Source organism: Oryctolagus cuniculus, chromosome 13 (genome assembly GCF_051225735.1).
Source record: "Oryctolagus cuniculus isolate XC-2025 breed Fujian yellow rabbit chromosome 13, ASM5122573v1, whole genome shotgun sequence".
Lineage (NCBI taxonomy): Eukaryota > Metazoa > Chordata > Mammalia > Lagomorpha > Leporidae > Oryctolagus > Oryctolagus cuniculus.
In genome coordinates, this window is record NC_142879.1 from 108964709 (window position 1) to 108991202 (window position 26494).

At 59.7% G+C, this 26494-nt stretch overlaps 2 protein-coding genes and 1 non-coding gene across 3 annotated transcripts; 2 read left to right on the forward strand and 1 right to left on the reverse strand.

Moving 5' to 3' along the window:
- Window positions 1-1733: 1733 nt before the first annotated feature.
- LOC127487558 (small nucleolar RNA SNORA36 family) lies at window positions 1734-1855 on the forward strand. Its single transcript, XR_007914492.1, has one exon. It is a non-coding gene; the product is annotated as a small nucleolar RNA SNORA36 family (small nucleolar RNA).
- A 6825-nt stretch (window positions 1856-8680) lies between these two features.
- On the forward strand, window positions 8681-11915 carry FZD8 (frizzled class receptor 8). The gene has a single exon (XM_017350696.4). The coding sequence runs from the start codon at window positions 9165-9167 to the stop codon at window positions 11247-11249; it is 2085 nt and encodes a 694-aa protein (XP_017206185.2). The 5' UTR covers window positions 8681-9164; the 3' UTR covers window positions 11250-11915.
- A 6781-nt stretch (window positions 11916-18696) lies between these two features.
- GJD4 (gap junction protein delta 4) lies at window positions 18697-22562 on the reverse strand. The gene is made up of 2 exons (XM_070056151.2): window positions 22368-22562; window positions 18697-20128 (listed from the first exon to the last, which is right to left on the reverse strand). The coding sequence occupies exons 1-2, from the start codon at window positions 22429-22431 to the stop codon at window positions 19137-19139; spliced, it is 1056 nt and encodes a 351-aa protein (XP_069912252.1). The 5' UTR covers window positions 22432-22562; the 3' UTR covers window positions 18697-19136.
- Between the last annotated feature and the right edge of the window lie 3932 nt (window positions 22563-26494).

The following is a 26494-nucleotide window of genomic DNA, read 5'->3' on the forward strand; positions in this document are numbered from 1 at the left end:
TTAAAATTGGCAGCAACTTAATGAAATACAGTATAAGGATAGCATAATAAATATAAAGAAACTATGCCTCTCCGATAACACACACAGAGACTTGCAGATTGCATTTTGAAAACTGAGTTCTGTGTTGTCCACAAGAGACTCAAATATGAAAATGTAGAAAAATGACAAGTGAAAGAAGGGTGGTGGGGCCAGCATGGTGGCGCATTGGGTTAACGCTCTGGCCTGAAGTGCTGGCATCTCATATGGGCGCCAGTTCGAGTCCTGGCTGCTCCACTTCCGATCCAGCTCTCTGCTGTGGCCTGGGAAAGCAGTGGAAGATGGCTCAGTGCTTGGGGCCCTGCACCTGTGTGGGAGACCCAGAGGAGGGTCCTGGCTCCTGGCTTCAGATCGGCGCAGCTCCGGCTGTTGCAGCCATCTGGGGAGTGAACCAGCAGATGGAAGACCTCTCTCTGTGTGTCTCTACCTCTCTGTAACTCTGTCTTTCAAATAAATAAAATAAATCATTAAAAAAAGAATGGTGGTGATATTTGAAAGCTGCCAACAGTAACAGCAGCATAACTGCACAGAAACCTGTAGTCAACAGCAGAATCGAGTTTCAGGGCAGGGGAACTGTCGCAGGTGGAAAGGGTTATCGCCTGTAGGCGAGGAACAATTTACCAGAAAGGACAAAGGGGGTGGCCGTGTGGCCTACTGGGTAAGACCCCAGTTAACATGCCCGTGTCCCATATCAGAGCCTGGGTCTGAGTCCCAGCTCTGATCTCTGACCCCAGCCTCCTGCTCATGCAGACCCTGGGAGGCAGCCATGTGAAGGTCCAGCACTTGGGTTCCTGGCACCCCCAAGGGAAACCAGGATGAAACCCCAGGCTCCAGGCTCAGCCAGCCCCGGCTGCTGTGGGCATTTAGGGAATGCACCAGCAGAGGGAAGACCTCTCTCGCTCTCTCTGCCTTTCAAAAAAACAAATTCTTAAATGTTTCAACCACATCAACATCAGCCAGAAAGCTATTTATAAAAGGGTAGGTAAGGCCGGCGCCACAGCTCACTAGACTAATCCTCCACCTTGCGGCGCTGGCACACCGGGTTCTAGTCCCGGTCAGGGCGCCGGATTCTGTCCCGGTTGCCCCTCTTCCAGGCCAGCTCTCTGCTGTGGCCAGGGAGTGCAGTGGAGGATGGCCCAAGTGCTTGGGCCCTGCACCCCATGGGAGATCAGGAGAAGCACCTGGCTCCTGCCATCGGATCAGCGCAGTGCGCCAGCTGTAGTGGCCATTTTGGGGGTGAACCAATGGAAGGAAGACCATTCTCTCTCTCTCTCACTGTCTAACTCTGTCAAAAAAAAAAGGGGTAGGTAAAATGCTACTTATAAAATATTTTAAAATACTGCACACTCTGTGTACATATACATGTGCATAGAGTGCAAAACCATTCTAGGGTCCAAGTCAAGCCATCTTCAGGACACTGCTTACTTCTGGAGAAAGGGGGGGGGGAGGAGAGAGAGGGAGGAGGGGGGAGGGAGGGGGGAGGGGGGAGGGAGGGGTGTTGATGCCTTATTTCTCTGGAAGAAAAGCAATCTGAGGCCGAGGTGTGAAAACACGGACACATCAAGGATGGCTTATAGTTGTGTTCATTTTCTCTACGTTCGAAGTATCTCACAATTTTTGTTTCTTTTTCCGGAAAGAAAAAACACAAATGTTGACGGCAGGCTAGGAAGCAGTAACACGGATTGTATGGCACATTTTTCCGAAGTGTTGAGTTCCGTTCAGCGTGGCTTTCTTGTTCTGGTCACTAAACTCTGGGACATGGAAGGGGGCTAGGAGGTGGAAAGTAACACAGTATTCATTTACCTCCCAGCCTACAGCAACCAGGAGAAGAACTGGACCCCACCCTGGACCAGCAAGCAGGACACTAGGATGGAGTCACCGGCAGAGGCAGAGCCGGATCCTCCCACCCGCGGGGCTGGCCCTGGAAACCTCCCCTCGCTGTCGGGGTGAGTGGCAGGGCTCGGCCAAGGCCACCTTCCAAAGTCACGGCCAAAGCAGTGGGGGAGCCAGGGAGCGGCCTGGGCCGTGGACCTGCCGGCCGGGGGGAGTCGCTTGAGACAGAAGGAGAGACCCTTCCCCAAGTTAGACCCGTGAGGGGCCGTCATTCGCCCGTGGAACAGAGAATCAGAAATCCGTCTGTGTTGGCGCCACGAACGTGGGATGCCCCTGCACGGTTGCCAGTGCACACACTTTCCACGAACCCCTGGGAGAGCCTCCGTCTGCACTGCAGAGAAAGCCCGCCCGTCCCACGCTGAGCTGAGGCCCCCTCCCATGGCCCTGAGCCCCGGAGCCCGGAGGGAGCCGTGACGCCGGGGGACAGGCCTGGGAGCAGAGCGCCCCGGGGTGGGCCATGAGCTCCACCCTGCCAAACGACCAACCGCAGCCACACCAGTGGTCCGGGTTTCTGTGTTCAGGAAGATGGCCTCACTGGGCTTCTAGATTGTTCTCATCGCGCGTTCCCTACTTTGAGCTTACGCCAGGACGCCAGCTTGTGAGGCTGTGGAAGGGGAGACGTTCCTGGCGTCTTGCTGTGCCCTAGACCTCACCTGTACACAGTGACAGAGGTGGAGCCTGAGACAGGGAGCCCCGTGGGGGTGGCCGGTCCCCGCCCCCTCCACGTCTCTCCTTAGCTCTCACAAACCTTAGTCTCACTACAGACGCGCCGCTATCCACACAGAGAAAGAGGAACACCTGCCCATGCCTGGGGAAGGCACCTTCAAGAACAAACAGTATGTATGCGCATGCATATAATATTCACCCACAAAGTGAATAGGATGTTAAAAATGGCTAAATCTTAAAAAAAATAATAAGTATTGAAAGAAAGAAGTCTGCCAGGAGACTTCTGGAAAGATGCCCGGAACACTGCAGCCCTCTTGTGACCATGAGGTCAGGGCTGTCAACACCCCTGGGGGGCAGGGCAGGGAAAGAATCTGGATCCTGGAGGACATTTTCCAAGTGCTATGAACCACCCTCCTGGACTGTCTGTGCTAGGAGATAATAATTTCCATCCTGCAGGAGCCAGTGTGCAGCCAGTCGCCGAGACAGGACAGACAGCATTGAGCCCAGAACCTGGCACCACGCTCTGAAGGGCGGCTCGTGTCTCTCCTCCACCCCAGCCCACTCCCCTCCAGGACAAGGGACCACGTGGCTCTGAGCAGACCGCACCGCGTCCTGAATCTGACCACTCTCATTTCCCCAGCGACAGTGGCGCTCGGCACAGAACCCCACCTGGGACAGTGTTTCTGGTGCCGGCACTGTGGCGCAGCGGGTGGAGCCGCCACCTGTGACGCGGGCGTCCCACATGGGCACCAGGTCCAGTCCCCAGAGCAGCTCCCTGCAATGTGCCTGGGAAAGCAGAAGATGGCCCAAGGACTGCGGCCCTGCACCCGTGTGGGAGACCCGGATGGAGCTCCTGGCTCAGCCATTGTGGTCCTCTGGGGAGTGAACCAGCAGATGGAAGACCTCTCTCTGTCTCTCTCTGTCTCTCTGTACACTGAACTTTCAAACAAATAAGTTAACCTTTTTCAAGAAAAAAAGAAAGCATGCCAGGGTTCATCTTTATGTTGTGAAATTATTCCAATACACTCAACGTGGTAACGCATCCACTTTTATTCTATACTCGACTATTATGCTACAAACCATGCTTCCATAAACTAAGGTTGACTCTCCTGAAGCATATGTGCTTCCAACAGCAACAAAGACGAGAAAAATCAAATGTTGTCACTTCCAGACAAAAAATGCTTTATGTGTTCCCCTGACTCTGGTCAGAAACAAACATAAAACAGGAATCAAGCCACCACCCCCAGGCTTTAGTGCCCTAATAAGTATTCATGTTACTAATGTCAAGTCTCCATAGCCCAGACCACGGCTTAAACCAGATTACACTGTAACCAGACGTAAACTCTCGCCTGGACCAACACTGCTTTGCAATAAAAGCCCTTTCCCATCCAGCAGCAGCTCAGAGGGGGCTTCAATACAATTCTCCTACATTAATTATAATTTTGCCAATACAAACTGTTATGCTGGGTGGGCGTTTGACCTAGTGGTAAGACCCCCAGTGGGGACACCCACATTCCCATGTTGCAGTGCCTGGATTTGAGTCCCCATCAGCTCCCTGCTAATGCACTCCCTGGGAGGCAGCAGGTGGTGGTGCAAGTCCTGGGGTCCCTGCCACCCACGTGGGGGGGCCCAGGTGGAGTCCTGGGTCCCTGCCACCCACGTGGGGGGGCCCGGGTGGAGTCCTGGGTCCCTGCCACCCGCATGGGAGACCCGGGTGGAGTCCTGGGTTCCTGGCTCCAGCCTGGCCCCGTCCCAACTGTTGCAGGCACTGGGGAGTGAACCAGCAGATGCCGGCTCGCTCTCTCTCTCTCTCTCCCTCTCTCTCTCTCTCCATCTCAAATCACCTTTTTTTTTTTTTTTTTTTTTTTGACAGGCAGAGTGGACAGTGAGAGAGAGAGACAGAGAGAAAGGTCTTCCTTTGCCGTTGGTTCACCCTCCAATGGCCACCGCGGCCGGCGCGCTGCGGCCGGCGCACCACACCGATCCGATGGCAGGAGCCAGGAGCCAGGTGCTTCTCCTGGTCTCCCATGGGGTGCAGGGCCCAAGCACCTGGGCCATCCTCCACTGCACTTCCCGGGCCATAGCAGAGAGCTGGCCTGGAAGAGGGGCAACCGGGACAGAATCCGGCGCCCCGACCGGGACTAGAACCCAGTGTGCCGGCGCCGCTAGGCGGAGGATTAGCCTAGTGAGCCGTGGCGCCGGCCTCAAATCACCTTTTAAAATAAAAAGGTTATAGGGTCTAGGACTTAACAACAAATACCCTCTGACTCCCAGAATTTTGTCCATTTTTAGGGTAAAAGCCCAACACAAAGGCACTCAGGAATGATACTGCACAGTTTATAAACATTATCAAGAAAACGCGTGGTAAACTGCTGGCCATTTCCCAGTGCACAGAGAACCTGATGCTGTGCACGGCCCAGGGAAGAGAATCCGGATATTAAGGGTTGCTTGGACCTGGAGCATCCTTGATTCCTAATCCAGAGTGCGATGTGCTGGGGGCTGGGCACTGGGCTGCTCGTGGTCAGGTGTGCCGCTGGCAGCCCCGCCTCCCTGCCCTCTGCCTTCCCCGGGGCCCCGTCACCAGCCCCCTGCTGGAGCCCGCCCACCGTCACAGCCTGTCTGGTGCTGGGTGCCAACCTTGGCCACCAGGCAGGTTCAGACCACCGTGCTTCGGGGCCAGTCAGCCAAGGGCTTCCAGAGAATGGAGGGTGGCCTGAAACGGGATGACTCGGCAGCTGGAGCTTCCACGAGCCCGGGGGACTGACTGTGAACTCTGGCTTCTACGCTCAGCGCCAGGGAAGGTGTCCTTGCTTGGCTCTGGCAGTTTGAGTTACAAGATGGTTATGGCGGAAGGAAGTCCCACTTCCGACCCAGCTCCCTGCTGGATCCCTGGGAAAGCAGCGAAGACGACCCAGTCGCTTGGGCCCTGCACCCCTCGGGGAAGCCCCTGGCTCCTGGCTTCGGCCTGGCCCAGCCCCAGCCATTGCAGCCACTGGGGGAGTGAAGCAGCAGATGGAAGACCTCTCTCCCCCTCTCTTTGTAACTCTGCCTCTCAAATAAATAAATCTTTAAAGAAAGAAAGCTCCCAAATGAGTGCACACTGTGTCCTCAAGAGCCTGGACACCCGCCCGTACTCCTGTGCAAATGAGAACAAGAACTGAGCCCGCGGGAGCACGCGCTGGAGTGGCTGGAGAGGCAGCACCACACTGCAGGCGCCATCTTCCAAAATGGCGGCTCCATGTAAGGGAGCAGTGACCTCCAGCGAGGGGCACGCGGCCTGTCACCCACAGGAGCCTCCCTCCCTGGTGGAAGAGAAAGCAGGAGACAGCTCTGTAAACATTCGCTGCTGGTGAGGAGGAAGAGCGCTCAAATACCCTCCCTGACCAGTCCATCTCCTGCTCCCGTCCACTCACACAGCTGGCCGCTGAAGACGCAACGCTTGGTGTGCTGCAGACCTGAGCCCACTAAGACGGGGCGGCCGTGAGGCCTGGTGGTCAAGATGCTGCTTGGGACACAGGCATCCCATAGCGGGGTGCCTGGGTTCCAGACCCAGCCCAGCCTCCACTCCGCTTCCTGTTGAGGGGCCAGGTGGCAGCCGTGATGGCCCAAGGCCTGGGGTCCCTGCCACCCACACGGAGACCCAGAAGGAATTCCTGGCTCCTGACGTCAGCCTGGCCCAGGCCTGGGTGTTTTGGGGGACTGAACCAACAGAGAGAAGCTCGCTCGCTCTCCCTCCCTCTTCCAAATAAATGTTTTAAATCTTCAAAACGTCAAGTACCCAGCGTCACCGGATAGAGTTTTAAACTCTCTGAACGTGCGATACTCGTTTCTCTGGAAGAAAAGCAGCCTCTGGAAAACCGGCTGGTGTCTTAGGTAACATCCAAGAGACGCCATCAGGTGCAGAGGGTCCTCCACTCCACGCTCACATCACGTGTTCTGCAGGTGCGGAGCCCGACCTGCGAGAAGTCCGGCTGCAGTACCTTCACCCCAGTTTCTCCTGACACCCACGTGGCCACCCCGTGTTCCAGCTCCCTCCGGCCTCCCCCTCTACCTGTTGGACATCTGCTCCTGCACTCTGCATTATTCATTCATCCCCCACCCACCGGCTTCCCTGCCCGGAAATGCTGTTTTACATACAAGCAAAGTGTCCGCAGTTCTGGTCTTGGCGGGCACACTACCGCTGCTGGCTTTAGAAATCTTTCCCCCTCTGAAAGCTTCTCAAGTAGTCACTTATTTTTTTTTAATTTTCCCATTTATTGGCAAATTTCAGATGCTATTCATAGACGATTAAAAATAAATCTTTCAGGATTTTATGTAAGTAAATCTTTCATGATTTTATGTCCCAAATCAGTAAAAAGTTTCCCCAAATTGCCTATAACATGATTTTTTAGAAGTCTGAACTTCTGTCTGCTTATTTTTTTTACGCAGGCTTAATACACTTACCAAAAATTTCCACATTCCACATCATCAAAGCTTTCATCTTGTCTCCAAAGAAAAAAGGAGAAAGAATCGAATGCCAGTGAACAGCCAAAACCAACTATTTGCAGCCTCGATTTTCAAATGTCAGGCTGTTTTTTTCCCTCATTCTGGTCAGTTTACACGGCGCGCAAGTCTAACCATCTCCGCGTGACATTTCCCTGCCCAGCAAAGGCTGGGGGAGCCCCTGAAGCCTTCGGAGGTGGGGGCCAGGTAGAGCAGCGCGCATGCGCCCTCGCCAGCCTCACCTGTCCCCTGACTACGCAGTGCCCGCCAGGAGCCACCTGGACCTGGAGAGGCTGGTGCCTTCCCCCTCTCTGGGCCGCGTGGGGGCTGGGCTCTGCAGCAGGGGAAAGGAGTGGGGGAGAGGGAGGAGAAGGGGGGGGGAGAGGGAGAGAGAGGGAAGGGGGGAGAGAAAGGAAAGGAGGGAGAGAGGGAGGGGGAGAGGAGGGGGGAGAGAGAGATAAAGGAAAAGAGGAGGGGGAGAAGATAGAAGTAGAGGGGGAGAGGGAGAGAAGGGGGGAGAGAGGAAGGGAGGGAGAGGGAGAGAAAGAGGAGAGAAAGGGACGAGGAGAGAAGTAGGAGAAGTGGGGGGAGAGAAGAGGAGAGAAGGGGGAGGGAGGGGAAGGGAGAGAGGAGGGGAGAGAGGGAAAGGGACGTGGAGAGAAGTAGGAGAGAGAAGGGAAGGAGAGAGAGGAGAGGGGAGAGAGAAAGGAGGAGAGAAGGGGGAGAGGGGAGGGGAGCGAGGCGGGCGGGGGCGCCGGCGCCGCGGCGCTAGTCCCGAGGTTACAGTAATTACCGCCGCAGCGTGAGTCCCGCGCGAGCGCTAAGTGGAACAGCGACATCAATTAAACAACAAACGCTCCGCACCGGGAGAAAGACAGCCCCCCGCGACGGCCCAGCCGGCGCCCACCAACCTGCGCGCACCCCGCTGCCGGCCGGCGCCCCCCGGCCCGGGCGGGCACCGCAGCCCGGGGCAGCCCGCCGCGGGTCGGCCGGCCGGAGCTGGTGCGCTCCGCGTGGACGGGCGTGAGCCGAGCGCACCCAGACCGGAGCCCGAGCCCCCCCACCCCCCCGCCGCTGATTTACAAGTTTTTGTTTTGTTTTCTTTTTTTCTTTTTTTAAGAAGATACTGGATTGTTTTGCAAGAGGGAGCCCAGCGTCCCAGCGCCACCCGAATACCGACACAGTACCCTCCCCCACCCCGAGCCACGCGGCGCGGACAGGCGCCGGGCGCGCACCTGACCCGCAGCCGCTGCGGGCGCCCGGGGCTCCGGGCCGCGAGCCACGAAGACCAGGCGGGCGGCGCGGGCCTCCACCATGCGCGCGGGTCGCCCGGCGGGGAAGAGCGCGCCTCGCCACCTGCCCCCGAGCCCAGCCCCTCTGCGGGCCGCGCGGGGCGCTGGGGAACCGCCGCCGCCCTGCAGCCAGCCCCCAGGCGCCGGGCCCGGCCGCCCGCACAGCCCGCGGGGCCCCGGCCCGCCGGCGGCCAGGAGGCCACGCCTCCCGCGCGCGGACCCCGCCCCGCCGCCGCCGATTGGCCGGCACTAGGGGGCGGGGCAGCGCCGGGGCCGTATAAATATTCATGAGCCGGGCGCGCGGCGCTCGGGGGGCCGCGGCCGGGAAGTTGGGTGCAGGGTGCTGCTCCCGCCGAGGCGGCGGCGGGGCCGGGCGCGCAGCTCGGGGGTCTGCTGCGCTTCCGGGGCGAGCGGGGCGCGCGCGGCGGGCAGGAGGAGCGGCCCGGGGCGCGGCGCGGACTTGCGCCCGAGGAGGAGGAGCGGCCGGCCAGGCGGACGCACGGAGGAAGCCGGCGGCGGAGGCGGGCATGAGCGCCCGGGGCCCGAGACGGGGTTGACCGGGGCCCGGCCGGCCCAGCCATCTTGACTGCGCGCCGCGGCGCGGGCGGAAACTTGCGGCGCCGCCGAGGGGCCCTGCGCGCGCCAGGGGGAGCGAGCGAGCGAGCGGGTCGGGGCCATGCGCCGCGGCCGGGCCGGCCCGCCCCGCGAGAGCTGAGCGCGGCCCGCAGCGAGGCGCAGAGCCCGGCGGCGGGCGGCCGGCCCCGCTCGCGGGGGCCGCGGGCGCGCGCGCGCGGCATGGAGTGGGGCTACCTGTTGGAGGTGACCTCGCTGCTGGCCGCCCTGGCGCTGCTGCAGCGCTCCAGCGGCGCGGCGGCCGCGTCGGCCAAGGAGCTGGCGTGCCAGGAGATCACCGTGCCGCTGTGCCGGGGCATCGGCTACAACTACACCTACATGCCCAACCAGTTCAACCACGACACGCAGGACGAGGCCGGGCTGGAGGTGCACCAGTTCTGGCCGCTGGTGGAGATCCAGTGCTCGCCGGACCTCAAGTTCTTCCTGTGCTCCATGTACACGCCCATCTGCCTGGAGGACTACAAGAAGCCGCTGCCGCCCTGCCGCGCCGTGTGCGAGCGCGCCAAGGCCGGCTGCGCGCCGCTCATGCGCCAGTACGGCTTCGCCTGGCCCGACCGCATGCGCTGCGACCGCCTGCCGGAGCAGGGCCAGCCGGACACGCTGTGCATGGACTACAACCGCACCGACCTCACCACGGCCGCGCCCGGCCCGCCGCGCCGCGCGCCGCCGCCGCCGCCGCCGCCGCCTCCGGGCGAGCAGCCGCCGGCGGGCAGCGGCCACGGCCGCGCGCCCGGAGCCCGGCCCCCGCACCGCGGCAGGGGCGGCGGCGGGGACGCGGCGGCCGCGGCCCCCGCGCGCGGCGGCGGGAAGGCGCGGCCCCCTGGCGGCGGCGGCGGCGCGGCGCCCTGCGAGGCGGGCTGCCAGTGCCGCGCGCCCATGGTGAGCGTGTCCAGCGAGCGGCACCCGCTCTACAACCGCGTCAAGACGGGCCAGATCGCCAACTGCGCGCTGCCCTGCCACAACCCGTTCTTCAGCCAGGACGAGCGCGCCTTCACCGTCTTCTGGATCGGCCTGTGGTCCGTGCTGTGCTTCGTGTCCACCTTCGCCACCGTGTCCACCTTCCTCATCGACATGGAGCGCTTCAAGTACCCGGAGCGGCCCATCATCTTCCTCTCGGCCTGCTACCTCTTCGTGTCCGTCGGCTACCTGGTGCGCCTGGTGGCCGGCCACGAGAAGGTGGCCTGCAGCGGCGGCGCGCCGGGCGCCGGGGCCGCGGGCGGCGCGGGGGGCGCGGCGGCCGCGGGGGCGGCGGCGGCGGCGGGCGCGGCGGCCGGGGGCGGCGCGGGCGCGCGCGGCGACTACGAGGAGCTGGGCGCCGTGGAGCAGCACGTGCGCTACGAGACCACGGGCCCGGCGCTCTGCACCGTGGTCTTCCTGCTCGTCTACTTCTTCGGCATGGCCAGCTCCATCTGGTGGGTCATCCTGTCGCTCACCTGGTTCCTGGCGGCCGGCATGAAGTGGGGCAACGAGGCCATCGCCGGCTACTCGCAGTACTTCCACCTGGCCGCGTGGCTCGTGCCCAGCGTCAAGTCCATCGCCGTGCTGGCGCTCAGCTCGGTGGACGGCGACCCGGTGGCGGGCATCTGCTACGTGGGCAACCAGAGCCTGGACAACCTGCGTGGCTTCGTGCTGGCGCCGCTGGTCATCTACCTCTTCATCGGCACCATGTTCCTGCTGGCCGGCTTCGTGTCGCTGTTCCGCATCCGCTCGGTCATCAAGCAGCAGGGCGGCCCCACCAAGACGCACAAGCTGGAGAAGCTCATGATCCGCCTGGGGCTCTTCACGGTGCTCTACACCGTGCCCGCCGCCGTCGTGGTCGCCTGCCTCTTCTACGAGCAGCACAACCGGCCGCGCTGGGAGGCCACGCACAACTGCCCCTGCCTGCGGGACCTGCAGCCCGACCAGGCGCGCAGGCCCGACTACGCCGTCTTCATGCTCAAGTACTTCATGTGCCTGGTGGTGGGCATCACTTCCGGGGTGTGGATCTGGTCCGGGAAGACGCTCGAGTCCTGGCGCGCGCTCTGCACGCGCTGCTGCTGGGCCAGCAAGGGCACGGCGGGCGGCGGCGGCGGCGGCGGCGGCTCGGGCGCGCAGGGGCGCGGCGGCCCGGGGGGCGGCGGCGCGGGCGCGGGGCCCGGCGGCGGAGGGGGCTCGCTCTACAGCGACGTCAGCACCGGCCTGACCTGGCGCTCGGGCACGGCCAGCTCGGGGTCCTATCCGAAGCAGATGCCCCTGTCCCAGGTCTGAACGCGGGGGGCGCGTGCGTGCGTGCGCGCGCGCGCGCGCGGGATTCCCACCCACCCCACCCCCTTCCCCGTGGTGTTGACTGCTATTAGCATGATAATGAACTCTTAATGGTATCCATTAGCTGGGACTTAAAGGACTCCCTTAGAACAAAGTAGCTGGCATGGAAGCCCCCCGGGAGCCGGCCCCCTCCTCCCGCGCCGGGCGCTCCTGCCGCGCGGGCCCGGCTGGGTGGACTCCGCCGGGCTTTCCGGAGCCCCCTCGCCGCGTGCCCCTCGCCGACCTGGAAGCTAGCGCTCCACGATGCCGCCCGGAGACCCCCTGTGTTGTGCGTCCACTCTGGAGCGAGGGGCGAGCCGACTGCGGCCGTCCGGGGCTGCACGGTTTGGGTCAATCTTTCCTGACCGGGCACATGCCTTAAATAAGCAAGCAAGAAATGTCTTAATCACCCAATCCAAGTAAATACGGGTTTCTGACGTTAGAGGATGTATTTATATAATTATTTGTTACATTGTAAAAAGCAAAAACAAAAAACAAAAACGTGTACCATATGTATATATCCAAAGATATACAACGTGTACATTTTTTTTGTAAAAAGTGTAGAGGCGACCCCTGTAAGAACAAATATAAGTATTCTATTTTGTCAATAAAACGACTTTTGATAAATGATCGGAAGCTTCGCCGGCTCTCCCTGCGTCTTCTGAGCTGCTGCTGCCTTCCAGAGGGCTTGGCCAGCTTGGCCAGGACCAGGAGCCGGAAAGGGACTTTCCCTGGGGACCTTGGCAGTGGGGGGAAGGTACCGGCAAACGCGCTGGTTCTACCGCCGTCCAGGTCCTTGTGGGACTGACAGCAGAGTGGAGATCTTGGATCCAGCTCGCACCTGAGTGGGTGAGCCGGACGCTTCGCAAGGCAGCAGCCCCCTGGGCCTGGGCCCCGCCATTCCCCCGTGTCGTGCCCGCCAAGGTCTCCAGAGCCCACCTGGGCTCTCTGGCGTCTGGAGTCCGCAGAGCCCCTGGTGGTGCGGTCACTGCACGTGCTGCTGGGACGTCCAGGTGCGCTGTTAAAGCTCAGGGCGCTCTTGGCCGTGGGACTCACTGGACAGCCTGGTCGCGAGCAGGGGAGGGCTCAAGAATGGATTCTTCTCATGGGTTAACATCTTAATAATCATCCCTGCTTGTGTGTCCCAAATGTGCTGCCTTCTCTGGAGGAGAAAAGAAAACCTGTTATCCCTCTGTCAAGACTAAGCTAATGTATTGAAGCAGAAGGCTGCTGCATTAGCAGAAAGCTTCGGCAATGGTGGCGCTCCCTACCTGTCTGTCCAGTGGTTCTGCACACCATCCCTTCAAGAGGAGCCGGATGAATAGGGTTAATCTGTAGGGAACTTGGTCCTTTGAGTTGGAAAAACTTTGATCTTCGAAGGCGTTTGTAAAGGCCGCACTGTTCCGTCCTTGCAGCCGGCTCCATTGGCCACCACGGAGCCTGAGCGCTCGGCCATTGAAGGGATGTGGGACTTTTACTTTAAAAAGGAGAGGGAGCCAGGGGCCGGGAACACTTGTAACAGTCAGTGGGGACCGGGAGCACAAGTGCGCTCCGCCTTTTAAACAGCCATTCCCGGTATTGTTGGCCAGCCCGCAGGCTGCGAGCCTGCGCTGCGGCGTTGCTGAATGCCCTACAGGTGGTCTCGGCACAGAATCCCCCAATTTAAAGCCTTTTCCTTCCCTGGACAATTGCATTACAAAACTCCCTTCTTTCTCGCTCCTAATTGAACCAATGAACTATTATAATCTACAAGTTTTTCTTTAAAAAAAAAATCCTCAGTGCCTAAATTCTATTCACTAAATTCTGGGAAGTTTTCTGAACCCGGAAGTAGGAGCTGGTTCGGCAGAGGTTTCTCTCTTTTAAAGATATTTTTATTCCTGATGCTTGTTATTTTCTGACACATTAGCAATAATTTAAAAGTAATTGGTGGGATTGTGTGTTCCTACTGAAAAGATAGCCCCAGGTCCCTTATTAACCTGTCAATCAAGATAAGAACCGGGCAGATCCTCCGCTAATGATGGAGGCATCAATCACCGTGGTGGGAGGGGACTTGTCCTGGGCATCCTGCTAAGATGTTTCTTCTCTTTACTTCTCCAGATCGGAATCTTCGGTGGTTTTCTTAATAGGGTGGAAACTTCCGTACTGTGGGCGACTTCTCACGTCCTGACATTTTGCAAATCCTTCCCAGAGTCGTGCTTGCTGTTAATTGCATTTTTAAAAATCGGATTTACAGGAAGAACAGCGGCCCCGGCTCTCCCGCCAGTCCGCGTTTTCCGAGGCGGGGCCCTGTGAAACCTCCCCTCTGCCGCCATTGTCGTCATGAAGGGACCATGGGGGTGTGCCTTAGGTGCCCAGAAGGGGCCTGCTCCCCACCCAAGTGGGGACTGCAGGGCTGGAGGGTGCAGGTGCCACGAGAGCTGTACCTGGCAGACGGGGACAGAGCTGAAAGTCCTTGGTTGGCATGTTGGGCTTCCAGTGTGCCATTCCCATGAGTGACAGAGTTCTGAACATGGGACACAGTGCCAAGTGGTCAGCTGAGGGGCTTGCTAGCTATTGGTTCTCTGAACCCTTGTCAAATGCCGTGTTGGTTCCTTTTACCAGGTGGCTGCTTGTGTTCAATTTCAGCAGGCTCATGAAGCCAACCAACAGAGCCCCTGTGGACTGCTGACACCCCCCTGCACCTGGGCTCCCCGCAACCCCAGCTGAAAGCCGCCGTGTGCTCGATTTCTGCCTTTGAGGCCAAAACCTGCCTGGCAAAGTTGCCCCATACCCAGTGCCATCTGCTCGTGAAATCAAAACCCCACGGCTGATTCTTTTGGTGCACCTGCCCCGGACACCCCATTGGGCTCCCAGGGTGTGACCTAAGTGACTATGAAACAAATATTTGTTTCTGGACACCTTGTCAAATACCGGGGTCCGTGGGGAAAGACGTCATTACTGTGTGGCTAGATCAATGTCAATAAAATCTAACCTGATGAAAACCTGCAGTCAGGCCAGAGCTCATTACAGCAAGCTGCCGGGGCAGCTGCGGGACCGGGAAGGACCACAGGGCACCAAGTTCAGCAGAGTTTAAGCGGCAGTCCCTTAGCCCTCGCGGGCTGCGCTGGGGCGCCCCGGTGCCTCAGAGCCTGCGGGGGAGGCCCACAGATCATCTTGCGAGCAGAAATCCACCGAGAGATTGCACAGCAGATGTGCTACTTCAAGAGTGGGTGCAGAGCGGTGCTCAGAGCGGAGCCGGCGCCGGCCGCTGTCCACAGTCGGTGCTCTGCTGCCATCTTGTGGCTGCACAGTGCCATTTCCCTTCCAATTCATTCAGAAAAACTGACGACCCAGATGGCAGACCCTGTCCCAGGCACCCACCTAGGGCTCCTGCAGGCGTTCTGTGTTCATCATTCCAAGTTCTCAGAATCTGGGGTCATGCCTGACCTCAAAACTGCATCTGTTTAAGGCCTCACAGGACATCACTCCCACACAGTTTAAGGTGACTTTTGCTAACCTCCGCTCAATCAATCAATCCTCAGTGTCACTGTTAAGCTAAAAATATAACTAAGGTCGGTGGCAATCCAAGTGCCTGTCTTCCTACAAATTCTTTTCTGCGTTACTCTTTTTTTTTTTTTTTTGACAGGCAGAGTTAGAGAGAGAGACAGAAAGAAAGGTCTTCCTTTTTCCATTGGTTCACCCCCCAAATGGCTGCTGCGGCCGGCACACTGCACAGATCCGAAGCCAGGAGCCAGGTGCTTCTCCTGGTCTCCCATGGGGTGCAGGGCCCAAGCACTTGGGCCATCCTCCACTGCACTCCCTGGCCACAGCAGAGAGCTGGCCTGGAAGAGGGGCAACCGGGACAGAATCCAGAGCCCCGACCGGGACTAGAACCCAGGGTGCCGGCACCGCAGGCAGAGGATGAGCTTAGTGAGCCATCGTGCCAGCCTCTGTGTTACTCTTATTTAAAGAGTGGAATGCTTGCCAAAGATCTGTCCTACCAACCCTTCAATGGAGGAAGAATCAGTAATAGAGACTGTTTGGAGTAGGCTTCAGTTTTCTGTTTATTTGAAAGCCAGAGTTACAGAGGAAGAAGGAGACTCAGAGCGAGGTCTTCCATCTGCGGGTTCACTCCCCAGATGGCTGCATTGGCCAGGCCTGGGTGAGCCTGGGGCTTCATCCAGGTCCCCCACGTGGGTGTAGGGGCCCAGGGACTTGGGCCATCTGTCTACTGCTTTCCCAGACTGTAGCAGAGAGCTGGATCAAAAGTGGAGCAGCCGGGACTCGAACCGGCGCCCGTACGGGATGCGGCAGTGCAGGTGGCGGTTTTACACCAGCTACTGCACTGCTTCACACGCCCCACACTTGGCTGTCGGCCGAGCCCAGTGTCAGCCTTTGGAGCTGCACACGTATGCTGTGGGGTCGGCCAGGGGGCAGGGCTGTCCCTGCTGTCCCCAGGTGTCCGACAAGGCCAGCCAAGGGGTAGAGGGGGCCTGCTGTGGCCTTCCAGAGCCCCCCTGGAGAACACAGCAGTGTGGGAAGCCAGGTTCTACAGGAGGGGACCCCAGGGCCTCCTGGAACCCTGGGTCCTGAGGAGCGGGGTGGCTGCTGGGGAGGGGGTGGGGTCCACAGCAGACCCGCAGGCCGTGGGGTCGCCAGATGCCGTGACAGGCAGCTCAGCCGGAGTGCCACACACGCACACACATGCACACCCTGACACCCAAGACCTCCTTTGGCAAGTTAGGGCGCTGCAGCTCCCAAACCAGGGGTGCGGACAGGTTAGCAAAGCGCCTGTCCTGCAGGCCTGACACAGCGGCCCCCTGTGCACCCCGCTGTGCGCCCTGGTCCCAGAGTCGCCCCGTGGGCTCCCGTGGTCTGCCAGTGACCCACGGGCACGGAGAACACATGGTCCCTCCTCTCCAGGAGGGAATTCCCCAGGAATTCCCCAGCCCCCTAGGAGGAGCTGCAGGGACAGACTGGGCGGGGGGGAGGGGAGTCACTCTGGCCAGCGCAGTCAGGGAGGGAGCACGGGCGGCACAGCAAGCAAAGGCCTGCAGGCGGCACCTGTGGAGAGGGGTTGAGCAGGGCGCCGGCACCTGCGGCAGGAGAGAGAGGTGCGGCAAGAGGAGGAGCGGCCAGGGGCAGAAGCAGTCAGCACCAAGGTAACCAAGTGACCGAGCCCAGGGGACAAGGACCAAAGCCCCTGTCCACTCCCCTTCTGCGACACCCCGGGGCCCAGGCTTGGACGGCTTAGCAGCCCAGCGGGGGTCCTCACCTCTGCCCACAGCGCCCAGGCTGCACCCTGGGACTGAGATGCCAGAGTTCTCCAAGGCCGCCCTGGGGATTCTTGGGGGTCTTCCGCGGATCCGCTAGGCCAGCCAGCTGCGGTCACCCACCTGGGCTCCTGGAGACAGATGGGATTGGTTTCCATGGTGTTTTGTGTTGTTTTGTTTTGTTTCAACTCCAGGAGTGGTAAATGCTTGGGAGGGGACAGAGCGCCCTCACCTGGTGCAAACGGAGAATTTCATGCCCTGTTAGTAACCAAAGACTTGCAAAGAAAGAAACTGAATTGTGCGATACTGTGTGGTTCTATTAAGCAAGAAACTAGATGGAGCCGGGAGCCTGGGAGGGACAGTGGTGTCGGTGTCGGCGCATGGAGCTTATGTCCCCGGCCGACCTCACCGCGTCCTCCCCCTGTTCAGGAACGCGTGCTACCAGCCGAGGGAGCCTCATTGGAGATAAAGGCTCTGCCTGCCCTGGGGTGCCAGTGACCTCTAGACCACACCCCCTCTTCTTGTTTTTTGGTTATTTTTGTTGTTGTTGTTGAAAAATAGACAGCGAGAGAGCTGTCATCTGGTGGTCCATTTCCAAAATGCCCGAAACAGCCAGGGCTGAGCTGGGCAGAAGCCAGGAGCTAAGAACCCCATCTGGGGAGTGGCAGGGGCCCAGGTACCTGAGCCATCACCTGCTGCCTCCCCGCGTGTGCGCTAGTGGAAGTCGGGATTGAGAGCGGAGCCAGGGCTTGACCCGGGCACCCCCAGAGGGGATCTTAGCCACTGCGAACGCCTGCCTTGGGCTGGGGGGTCCAGAGAGTCCATGCTGCTCCCTGGCCCCGAACCTGCAGGACCTGTGTCTCTACCCCACATCTTTCAAAGGGAACCTGTACAACCTCCCCCAGGGCTGGAACATCCTGAAAGTTCCAGAATTACAACTTTTTTTTTCAGTGCAAAAATTGTGGGGTTTTTTTCCCCCTGCTCTTAGTCTCTGAGTACCTTGAAAGAAGTAACAAGCCTAACAAGAAGAAACCCAGAGAAAGATACTTTCCCAAGTAACGAAGGAGGATTCCTGACTAGAGTGCATGTGTGTCTTTTTTTTTTTTTTTTTTTTTTTTTTTTTTTTGACAGGCAGAGTTAGACAGTGAGAGAGACAGGAGAGACAGACAGAGAGAAAGGTCTTCCTTCCATTGGTTCACCCCCCTAATGGCCGCCATGGCCGGCGCGCTGCACCGATCTGAAGCCAGGAGCCAGGTGCTTCTCCTGGTCTCCCATGGGGTGCAGGGCCCAAGCACTTGGGCCATCCTCCACTGCACTCCCGGGCCACAGCAGAGAGCTGGCCTGGAAGAGGGGCAACCGGGACAGAATCTGGCACCCCGACCGGGACAGAACCCGGTGTGCCAGCGCCGCAGGTGGAGGATTAGCCTAGTGAGCTGTGGCACCAGCCAACATGTCTTTTTTTTTTTTTTTTTTAAGATCGATTTATTTATCTGCAAGGTGGAGTTACAGAGAGAAACAGAGAGCGAGATCCTCCATCTGCCGTTTCACTCCCCAGATGACGGCTGGGCCAGGCCAAAGCCAGGAGCCAGGCGCCTCCTCCAGGTCTCCCACGTGGGTGCAGGGGCTCAAGCACTTGGGCCGTCCTCCACTGCTTTCCCAGGCCACAGCAGGCGCTGGATTGGAGGTGGAGCAGCCGCACTGGGCCCACAGCCTTCACACAGCTGTCTGTGCTGCAGCGTGCGCTCCTGCACTTGAACTTGGAGGCACTTAGATGAAACCACAAGGCACAGGGAAATGCAAAAGCGTCTTCTGAGAGCCCTGTCCCGAGCCAGGGGCAGCGCCTGCGTCTTGCGTCCACACAGGAAGCTCATGACTGCGTGTGCCACAGCACCCACAACATCCCCCCTGCTCCACGGGGACAGGAGGGCTCAGGCTGCAACGCCAGGACTGAAAGCCTCGTGACAAACCTAGGGACACTGCCCCACAGCCAGGCGCTCCCCGGTCAGGGCGGCCATTGGCAGACTCATGGGAGACCATGGGCCGGGGCTCCCCTCGCCCAGGGAACCCTGCTCCCACCGGCGGCAACACGCGATGCCCCTGCAAAGCCCGGTGTCCCCCAGCAGGGCCATTTCAGCGACCACACAGCAGAGCGGCCAGCGTGGGGTCACGATGCCGTCGGCCTTTGCTTTATTAGGAGCACTGGAGAAGTTATTAATGTCACCCATGCATCACAGGTGCCTCTGAAAGACAAACACTCATCTCAAAACCACCCACCCACCCACCAGGAACCACGGAGAGCACAGGGCTGTGAGGAGTGAGGCTACACACGGTCCCACTCACGGCTGTGGCTCGGCGTGGGTGTCTCATGCTGGTGCCTTTAGGAACAGGGCTGTCCAAACAAGTCTGAGCCGGGTCTCTCAGGGTCGCCTGTCCCAGGCTGGCTGGCTTCCTGCCGACAAGTCTGAGCCGGGTCTCTCGGGGTCGCCTGTCCCAGGCTGGCTGGCTGGCTTCCTGCCGATGCTGCCCTCTTGGAGCGTGGCTCAGTGATGGGCCGCTGTGCACCTGCTGGGGGGCGCCCCTGCCTGGGGCAGTGGCCCCTTCACACCCACTCGGACCTTTTGGCTCTCAGGTGGGGAGCACTGCTTGAGCTGGCTGGCCGGGTTGATGGCTGGAGCTGACTGCAGGAGCGGTGTGCAGCCAGGCGGCCCCGAGGCCCCGGGGAGGGCTGCTCCACCACCCCAGTGGGGCCTGAGCCACTGGGGTCTATGGGGGCCTCCCTGAAGGGGCTGCCCACTGGCTCTCTGCATGCCCTGGCCAGCTGGTCACTGACTGAGGCCATCCCCTCACTCCCGTCTTCATCCGGAAGCTCCAAGCGCCCGGACCCACGGAATGTGCCACTGGGGCTGGCGGCACCCTCGCCTCGGGGCCACGGGACAGGGCGCGTGGGCACCCCCTCTCCCTGCCACCCACCATCTACATCCTCTGGGCTCCCCACATGGCCACGCTGCTCCATGATGGAGGAGCCCTTGGCTGCTGGCCTGGTCCGGGCCCGCAGGCTAAGGATCAAGTCAAGGACCCCAAGGATGAGGGACAATGCACCGACCGCCCACATGAACAGTGTCACCAGGGACTTCTCCGTGGGCCGGGACACGTAGCAGTCCACCACGCCGGGGCAGGGGGCATGGCTGCAGGAGAACCTTGCCGGGACCAGGAACCCAAAGAGGAGGTAGTGGGAGGCCCCCAAGGCCACCTCCAGCAGGGTCCGGAGACACAGGTGCACGATGTAGCTCCAGGAGAAGTCGGGCAGGCGCAGCGGGCGGCGCTCCCCGCGGAGCCGGTGGGCAGCCAGCCGGGCCGCCCTGTGCAGCACGTGGACAGTGAAGGCGGCGTAGGGCAGGAGCACGGCGGCGCTGTGCAGCACCCAGAAGCGCACAGGGGACACGGGCGAGAAGGCGTCGTAGCAGACGTTGGCACAACCCGGCTGTAGGGTGTTGCAGACGAACCGCTCCTGCTCGTCCTGGTAGACGGGGAGCGCGGCCAGGGCAAGCACCGCCAGCCTCAGCAGCACGGTGAGCAGGAGCCAGACCTTCCCTAGGGGAGAGACCCCGCGTCACCCCACAGAGGTGCCCTTCCCCCGGGGGCTGGGGGACCGAAGCTGGAGACCCCAGCAGCCCACAGGCAGGGATAGGGCAGGTGGCAGTCCCTTGGCTAAGACGTCCTGCCTCCACTTAGGATCCAGCGCCCTGCTCACGCGCACCCTGGAAAGCAGCAGAAGATGGCCCAAGTCCTTGGGCCCCTGCACCAACATGGGAGACCTGGAGGGAGCTCCTGGCTCCCGGCTTCAGCCTGGCCCAGCCCTGGCTGTTGGGGGCATCTGGAGCAAGAACCACTGGTTGAGAATTTTCTCTCCCTCACTGTCAAATAAATACATTCTAAAGAAATGCATTTTAGAGTGTGCCTCGTGGCACAGTGGTTAGGCCGGCACTCAGGGCACCTGCATCCCATCATCCCCTGAGTATCAAGTTTAAGTCCCGGGCAGCTTTTTTTTTTTTTTTTTTTAAGATGTATTTATTTGAAAGGCAGAGTTACAGAGAGAGGAGAGACAGAGAGAGGGAAATCTTCCACCCGCTGGTTCACTCCCCAAATGATGGCAATGACTAGGGCTGGGCCAGGCCAAGCCAGGAGCCAGGAGCTCCCTCCAGGTCTCCCATGTGGATGCAGGGGCCCAAGGACTTGGGCCATTTGTGGCTGCTGTCCCAGGCATTAGGGAGCTGGATTGGAAGTGGAGCAGCCGGGACTCAAACCAGCGCCACAGCCCTGCCCCCCTCCCAAATCAACTTCTTGCCTGGGAGGTCCAGTGATGGCTCAAGTACCTGGGTCCCTGCCATTTGCAGGGAAGACCCGGATGGAGCTCCTGGCTCCTGACTTCGGCCTGGCCCAGCCCTGGCTGTTGTGGGCACTTGCCAAGTGAACCAGAGGGTGCCAGCCCTCTTTCACTCCCTCCCCCACCCCAGACTGTGTTTCTGCAGGTCCTTCTCTGATACTCTGCCTTTCAAATAAATAAATCTTTCTTTTAAAAGAGACATTCTTTTTACAAAGTCAATAGAAAAAGTCTGTGGGAAATGGAATTGAAATCTAAGTGTATTTTGGTGCGGAAAAGAGACAGAAATCCGTGCACAGTCTTCGTGATGCAGCTTTTCCAAGACATTTTTAAAGACTCCTCCTAGGCATGGATTTCGATTCTTTTTGGTGCCACAATGAACCTCCCCTCTAACTCCATTTCCCACGAGCTTCTGGAGGGCCCTCATGCCCAGTGGCAGCAACGTCTCCAGCTGGCCAGCTGGTCTGTCTGACAAACGTCCATGGAACCCCCGGCACGAGCCAGAGGCTGGGGCACCCCTGCTTGCTTGCACGAGGCTTTTTAAACAGCTCGACTGCCAGGGCGCACCTGTGTATCCACCCGACTCTGCGGTTGTCATGCGGCTGCCGTCGGCTGCGGAGTGAACCAGCGGGTGGAGGACCTCCCTCCCTCTGTCCCTCCTCTCTCTGTAACTCTGTCTTTCAAATAAATGCATTAAAAAAAAAAAAAAAAAAAAAACAGCAGAGCTGATCCAGAAGCACACAGTGCCCAGGACTTAAACCGGACATCCAGGGGCTGCTGGCGTCCCCATCCAGCCCACAGTCTGCACAGACTGATGACCTCAGTATTGTCGCCCCCTTCTTAGGAGCACAGGCCCTGGGGGAGGCCAGGTGCCCCTGTGCCCAGGCACAGGCCCTGCGAGCTGCGGCTTTGAGCAAGTCTTCACGACAAGGGCTCTAACGGCAGGGCTTCGGACAGATGCACAGACGGGAGTCTACACTCCCTGAAATGGAATTTCTTTAAGAACATTCAGCTTTTCGATAGCTCAGCAGAAAATCCCGGTCCTCAGCTGCTCTAAATTCATGGGGGCTGCCTCTTCTCACCGCATCAGGAATTAACGAGACCAAGCGAGGGAACCAGAGTGGCACTAAGGCCCCCGTTGTACGCCAGGGGTCAGTTCTTGGGGGAGACCTGGAGACCATGCCAAAGTAACTCGCAACTTCTCCGCTCTGTGGTGGGGGCAGAGAGCAGAGAAACAGGTCTCAAAGAATCATCGCACTGGGTGCTGAAGCCATGTGGGCGTTGTACACAAGGAGACTGGGATAAATTCTGCCGAAGTCAGAGAAAGCCAGGAATCAGCCAGCCATGCTTAGGGGTGTGTCGAAAAGGTTACGGAGAAACCGGGACAGAGCTGGGCGCTTTGGAGAGTGCAGCGGGGAGGCAGAACCAGGACGGGCGTTGGAGACTCACCCAGCATGGTCACGTTGCAGTCCAGCGTGACGAGGAGGAACCCCAGCCAGTCCACACTTTCCATGTCCAGGCCGCTAGGACGCCGCTGAGCCGCTGTCTTCTCCCGGGGCGGCCGGCGAGCTGTGCAGGAAGGAGCGAGTTTTCCTCACTCAGGCTCCAAGGAGGGATTTGGAGGTGGGAAGGGGAGGTTTCAGGCCCAGGGGCCAGGAGCTGAAGCCCTGAGCCGTTTGCCTGGGGGCCAAGGCCTTCTGACAACTGCAGAGCCCCCGGACAGCAGGCGCCGTCTCTGGCCATGGGCTATTCTTACCCTGGGGGCTATTCCAGGCCCGGCAGTGCTGCTCAAACGTCTGCAGCCGAACAGCCGGGAGCTCCTGGATATAGCTGAAGAAGCTCCTTTTAGCCCGAGAAGGCCAACTCCACGTGGCGTCCTGACAACATTTGCACGGCCCTGCTTACGGTTGTCTCCCCCGGGGGGCATCGCCTGGGCGGCCACGGCTGCACCTCCCCAGTGGGGACCCCTCCTTGCTCATCCACCCTGCTGAGCGCTCCCTGGGGGGCGGGCAGGGTGGTGATGACAGGAGCCTGACACCGCGGCCAAGCCCTGTGGTCACGGTCACGTACTCTGTCCCGAAGGCCTCACCCTGCATGCTGAGCCACTCGGCATTCACGATGTTAGCGCGGGCGCCAGGCACGTGGCGGGCACGCAGCCCACGCCGGTGGGATTTCTCCAGGGTGCCCTGGCTGTTGCGCCCATTTAGGGAGTGAGCCGCAATTGGAATATCTGTGTCTGTCTCCCTATCTATGTAACTCTGCCTTTCAAATACATATTTAAAAAAAAAGAGAGAGAGAAAGAAACAGAAGCACCAAGAAGGCAACTGCTGACCGTGTCCCACCTGCGGAGCGACTCAGAACAGTTGGGCTCTGAGCGGGTCACAGGTGTGCGTCTCCCCTCCGTGCCCCATCAGCCAAGTGGTAAAAGGGAGGTGTGCGTCTCACCAGCTGCCGCCCAGCGACAGGACCCTCCCACCCCGGCTCCCCGCCCCGCCCCTCCCTCCGCCCTCCCGCCCCTGCCCTGTCCCCAAGTCCATCCCAGCCCCCGTTGTCTTGGTCTCCGTTGCTGTGTCCTGCTCAGAGACATTTATCCTCAATGGCTACCAGCGGCAAGGTGGAGACAGAAGGCAGGGTGTCATGGCCGTCATAACGCTCCCGCATCCAGCAGGTGCCTGCAGACAGAGAACCGACAGGCTACGTGCACCGGTACACGGCCACAGGGAAGTCCCACGGCAGCCCGTCTGCAGGCGTGGGGCCCCGGGGTGCCGGGAGCCTGGCTCAGTCCAAGCCCAGGCCTCAGCGCCAGAGAAGCTGGGGGTGGGCGGGGGCTAGGAGGGGTCGTGGCTACGATGGCTGTGCAAGGTGGGAGTCGAGCCTGTCCCAGCTTCTGCGTGCGGCCTCCTGGGACCCCCAACCACCAACCACATGGCAGGCCCCTGCCTGGCCATCTCACAGGCACACCCAAAATAGCAGCCTTCCAGTTTCTAGGCATTCCTCGGTCCAGCCAGGCTGACGGCTAAAATTAGCCATCACAACTGTTCTCCCGGCTCGGGCGGGGAGCTTGCCGTCTGTGGAGAAGACGGAGGACCTGGGACAGCCCTGAGCGGTGGGCCGTGGGGAGGACGCCAAGTCGGGGCGGAGCCGTGGGGGAGCTGTGCAAGGAGCCCACCAGGCAGTTCACCTGACGAAAGCCGGAGAGAGGAGAACGCAGCCACTCGGGCGCCGGCCGGGCTTCAGCGCTCTCAGCCTGGTGACGGCGGCTAACAATGTGGGGCTCACTCGCACCGCCTCTGGGCCGGGGGAACCACACACCTAACTGCTGATTCAAGCAACGTCCTGGCCATTCACTGGCCTGTAAGAGGCTCTCAGAGACCCATGACTATGGTCAGTGCAGTAAGCTCCAGCCCTGAGTTCCTGGACATCAGGGCTCCCTAGGGAAACACAGGGTTGGGTGTCCCTAGGGAAACACAGGGTTGGGTGTCCCTAGGGAAACACAGGGTTGGGTGTCCCTAGGGAAACACAGGGTTGGGTGTCCCTAGGGAAACACAGGGTTGGGTTCCTGTGAGGCCCCGGGCACATTTCTGTCCATCGGTCAGTACCTTGCTTTGCTTTACGTGTGTTTCTGTTTAGAGACACTTCGTGTCAACATATTATTTAATATGTAATGACATTAATAAACACTATGTTATAAACAATAATAATCAATACACAAGTTATGGCCAAACCACCAAGGAGACACGTGGCACCGAGCAGACAAAGTGCTGGCTGACCTGTGGGAGCTGCGGCAGGGGGCAGAACCTGCCTTGTAGGGCCTGGGCTGGGAACAGGCCCCCGGGACTCCCCAGGGACTGTGAGTGCAGGTGAACTTGCGACTACTGAGTTGAGGACAGGACTGGCCCGGAGAGCAGGGAGGCCGAGGCCGAAGCCGAGGGAAGGTGAGTTGGGAAGAGACACAGCCGGAGCAGCTCCGGGGCGAGGGGGACCCCAGCTGCAGACGCTCCCACACCTCCCCCCAGTCCCCCCCAGCCCATTTCCCTGTTACCTTTTGTGCACTGACCAAGATTTGCCCTGGTCTACAAAGACCCTTGGAGAATTCCAGGCCTCAGCTCTGAGATGTGACAGTGCGACCTCAGGGGAGGAAGCCAACTCGGTCTCCTGAGAAGACCCAGTGCGGGGTGCGGGGGGGGGGGGGGGGAGAAGATGCCCGAGGCACCTACACTGGGTCTGTGCAGTTCACGGAGAATGCGCACGGGTCTAACACTGAGGCACCAGAAGGAACTCACCTTTGCCGTCCACTCGTGCGCCAGCTGTGTGCAGTCCCTCGCAGACCAGCGGAACCTGTGGGATACGGAGGGAGGCGCAGGTGCCGGAGTCCTGGGCTGGCTGTCCAGCCAAACCCAAGACAGTTTTCCTCCCCTGCCCTAAGTGGTGGAGGGCTTAGGAACACAGAGCTGACTTCCTGGGGCGCTCGGACATGACATCTGGGATTTTTTTTTGTTTGTTTTTTGTTTTTTGTTTTTTGTTTTTTTGACAGGCAGAGTGAATAGTGAGAGAGAGAGACAGAGAGGAAGGTCTTCCTTTGCCATTGGTTCACCCTCCAATGGCCGCCACGGCTGGCGCACTGCGCTGATCCGATGGCAGAAGCCAGGTGCTTCTCCTGGTCTCCCATGGGGTGCAGGGCCCAAGGACTTGAGCCATCCTCCACTGCCTTCTCGGCCCACAGCAGAGAGCTGGCCTGAAAGGGGGGCAACAGGGACAGAATCTGGCGCCCCGACCGGGACTAGAACCTGGTTTGCCGGCACCGCAAGGTGGAGGATTAGCCTATTGAGCCACGGTGCCGGCCATGACATCTGTTTTTGCTGTGTGTGTTTTTAAGGAATAGCTCTATGATCTGACTTGAGCTGAGAATGCTCATCTGCATATGCAAATCTAACAAAGCAGTCCAGCCAATCACCTTCCAAACGAGTGAGCTCACCGCAGGCGAAGGTGACCCCGACTCTAGCCAGAACGTGAACTCCGGAACAGAGCAGAAGTCATCTTTGGCCCAGCCTTTTCCGGGAAACTGAACCCCTGGCCGGCGTGGTCAGCCTCCGCTCTGCCCCACTCACTGCCTCTGAGGTTCACTCACCGGCAGCTCTGCAAAGACAGAATCACAGACACACAGAGAGAGGCCCCCACCCACTGGTTCACTTCTCAGATGGCTGCAACGGCCTGGCTGGGCCAGGCGGAAGTTGGGAGGCTGGGACTCTATCTGGTCCCCGATGAGCGTGCAGGGTCCCAAGCACCCGGGCCTCTTCCACGGCTCTCCCAGGCCATCAGCAGGGAGCTGGACTAGAAGCAGAGCAGCGGGAACCTGAACTGGTGCCCCGGGTGGGATGCTGGCGTCACAGGTGGCACGAACGCATTGTTCAGTTCATCGCATCGGAGCTGGCCCAGGACGCAAGAGAACTTCGAAAAGCTCATGAAACAAATGGAATTAACGGATGTCTGTTTTGGTGAAAACACGTTGGAACATCGTGCATCTATTTTGTCATACTATGCATTTCCCATGAGTTCTCTGTACGTATTAGTTATTG

Coding starts and splice junctions, on each gene's coding strand:
- FZD8 (XM_017350696.4), top strand. CDS start 9,165: ATGGAGTGGGGCTACCTGTTGGAGGTGACCTCGCTGCTGGCCGCCCTG.
- GJD4 (XM_070056151.2), bottom strand. CDS start 22,431: ATGGAAAGTGTGGACTGGCTGGGGTTCCTCCTCGTCACGCTGGACTGC. Junction 20,129..22,367: donor CTGCAACGTGACCATGCTGG/GTGAGTCTCCAA, acceptor TCTCTCCCCTAG/GGAAGGTCTGGCTCCTGCTC.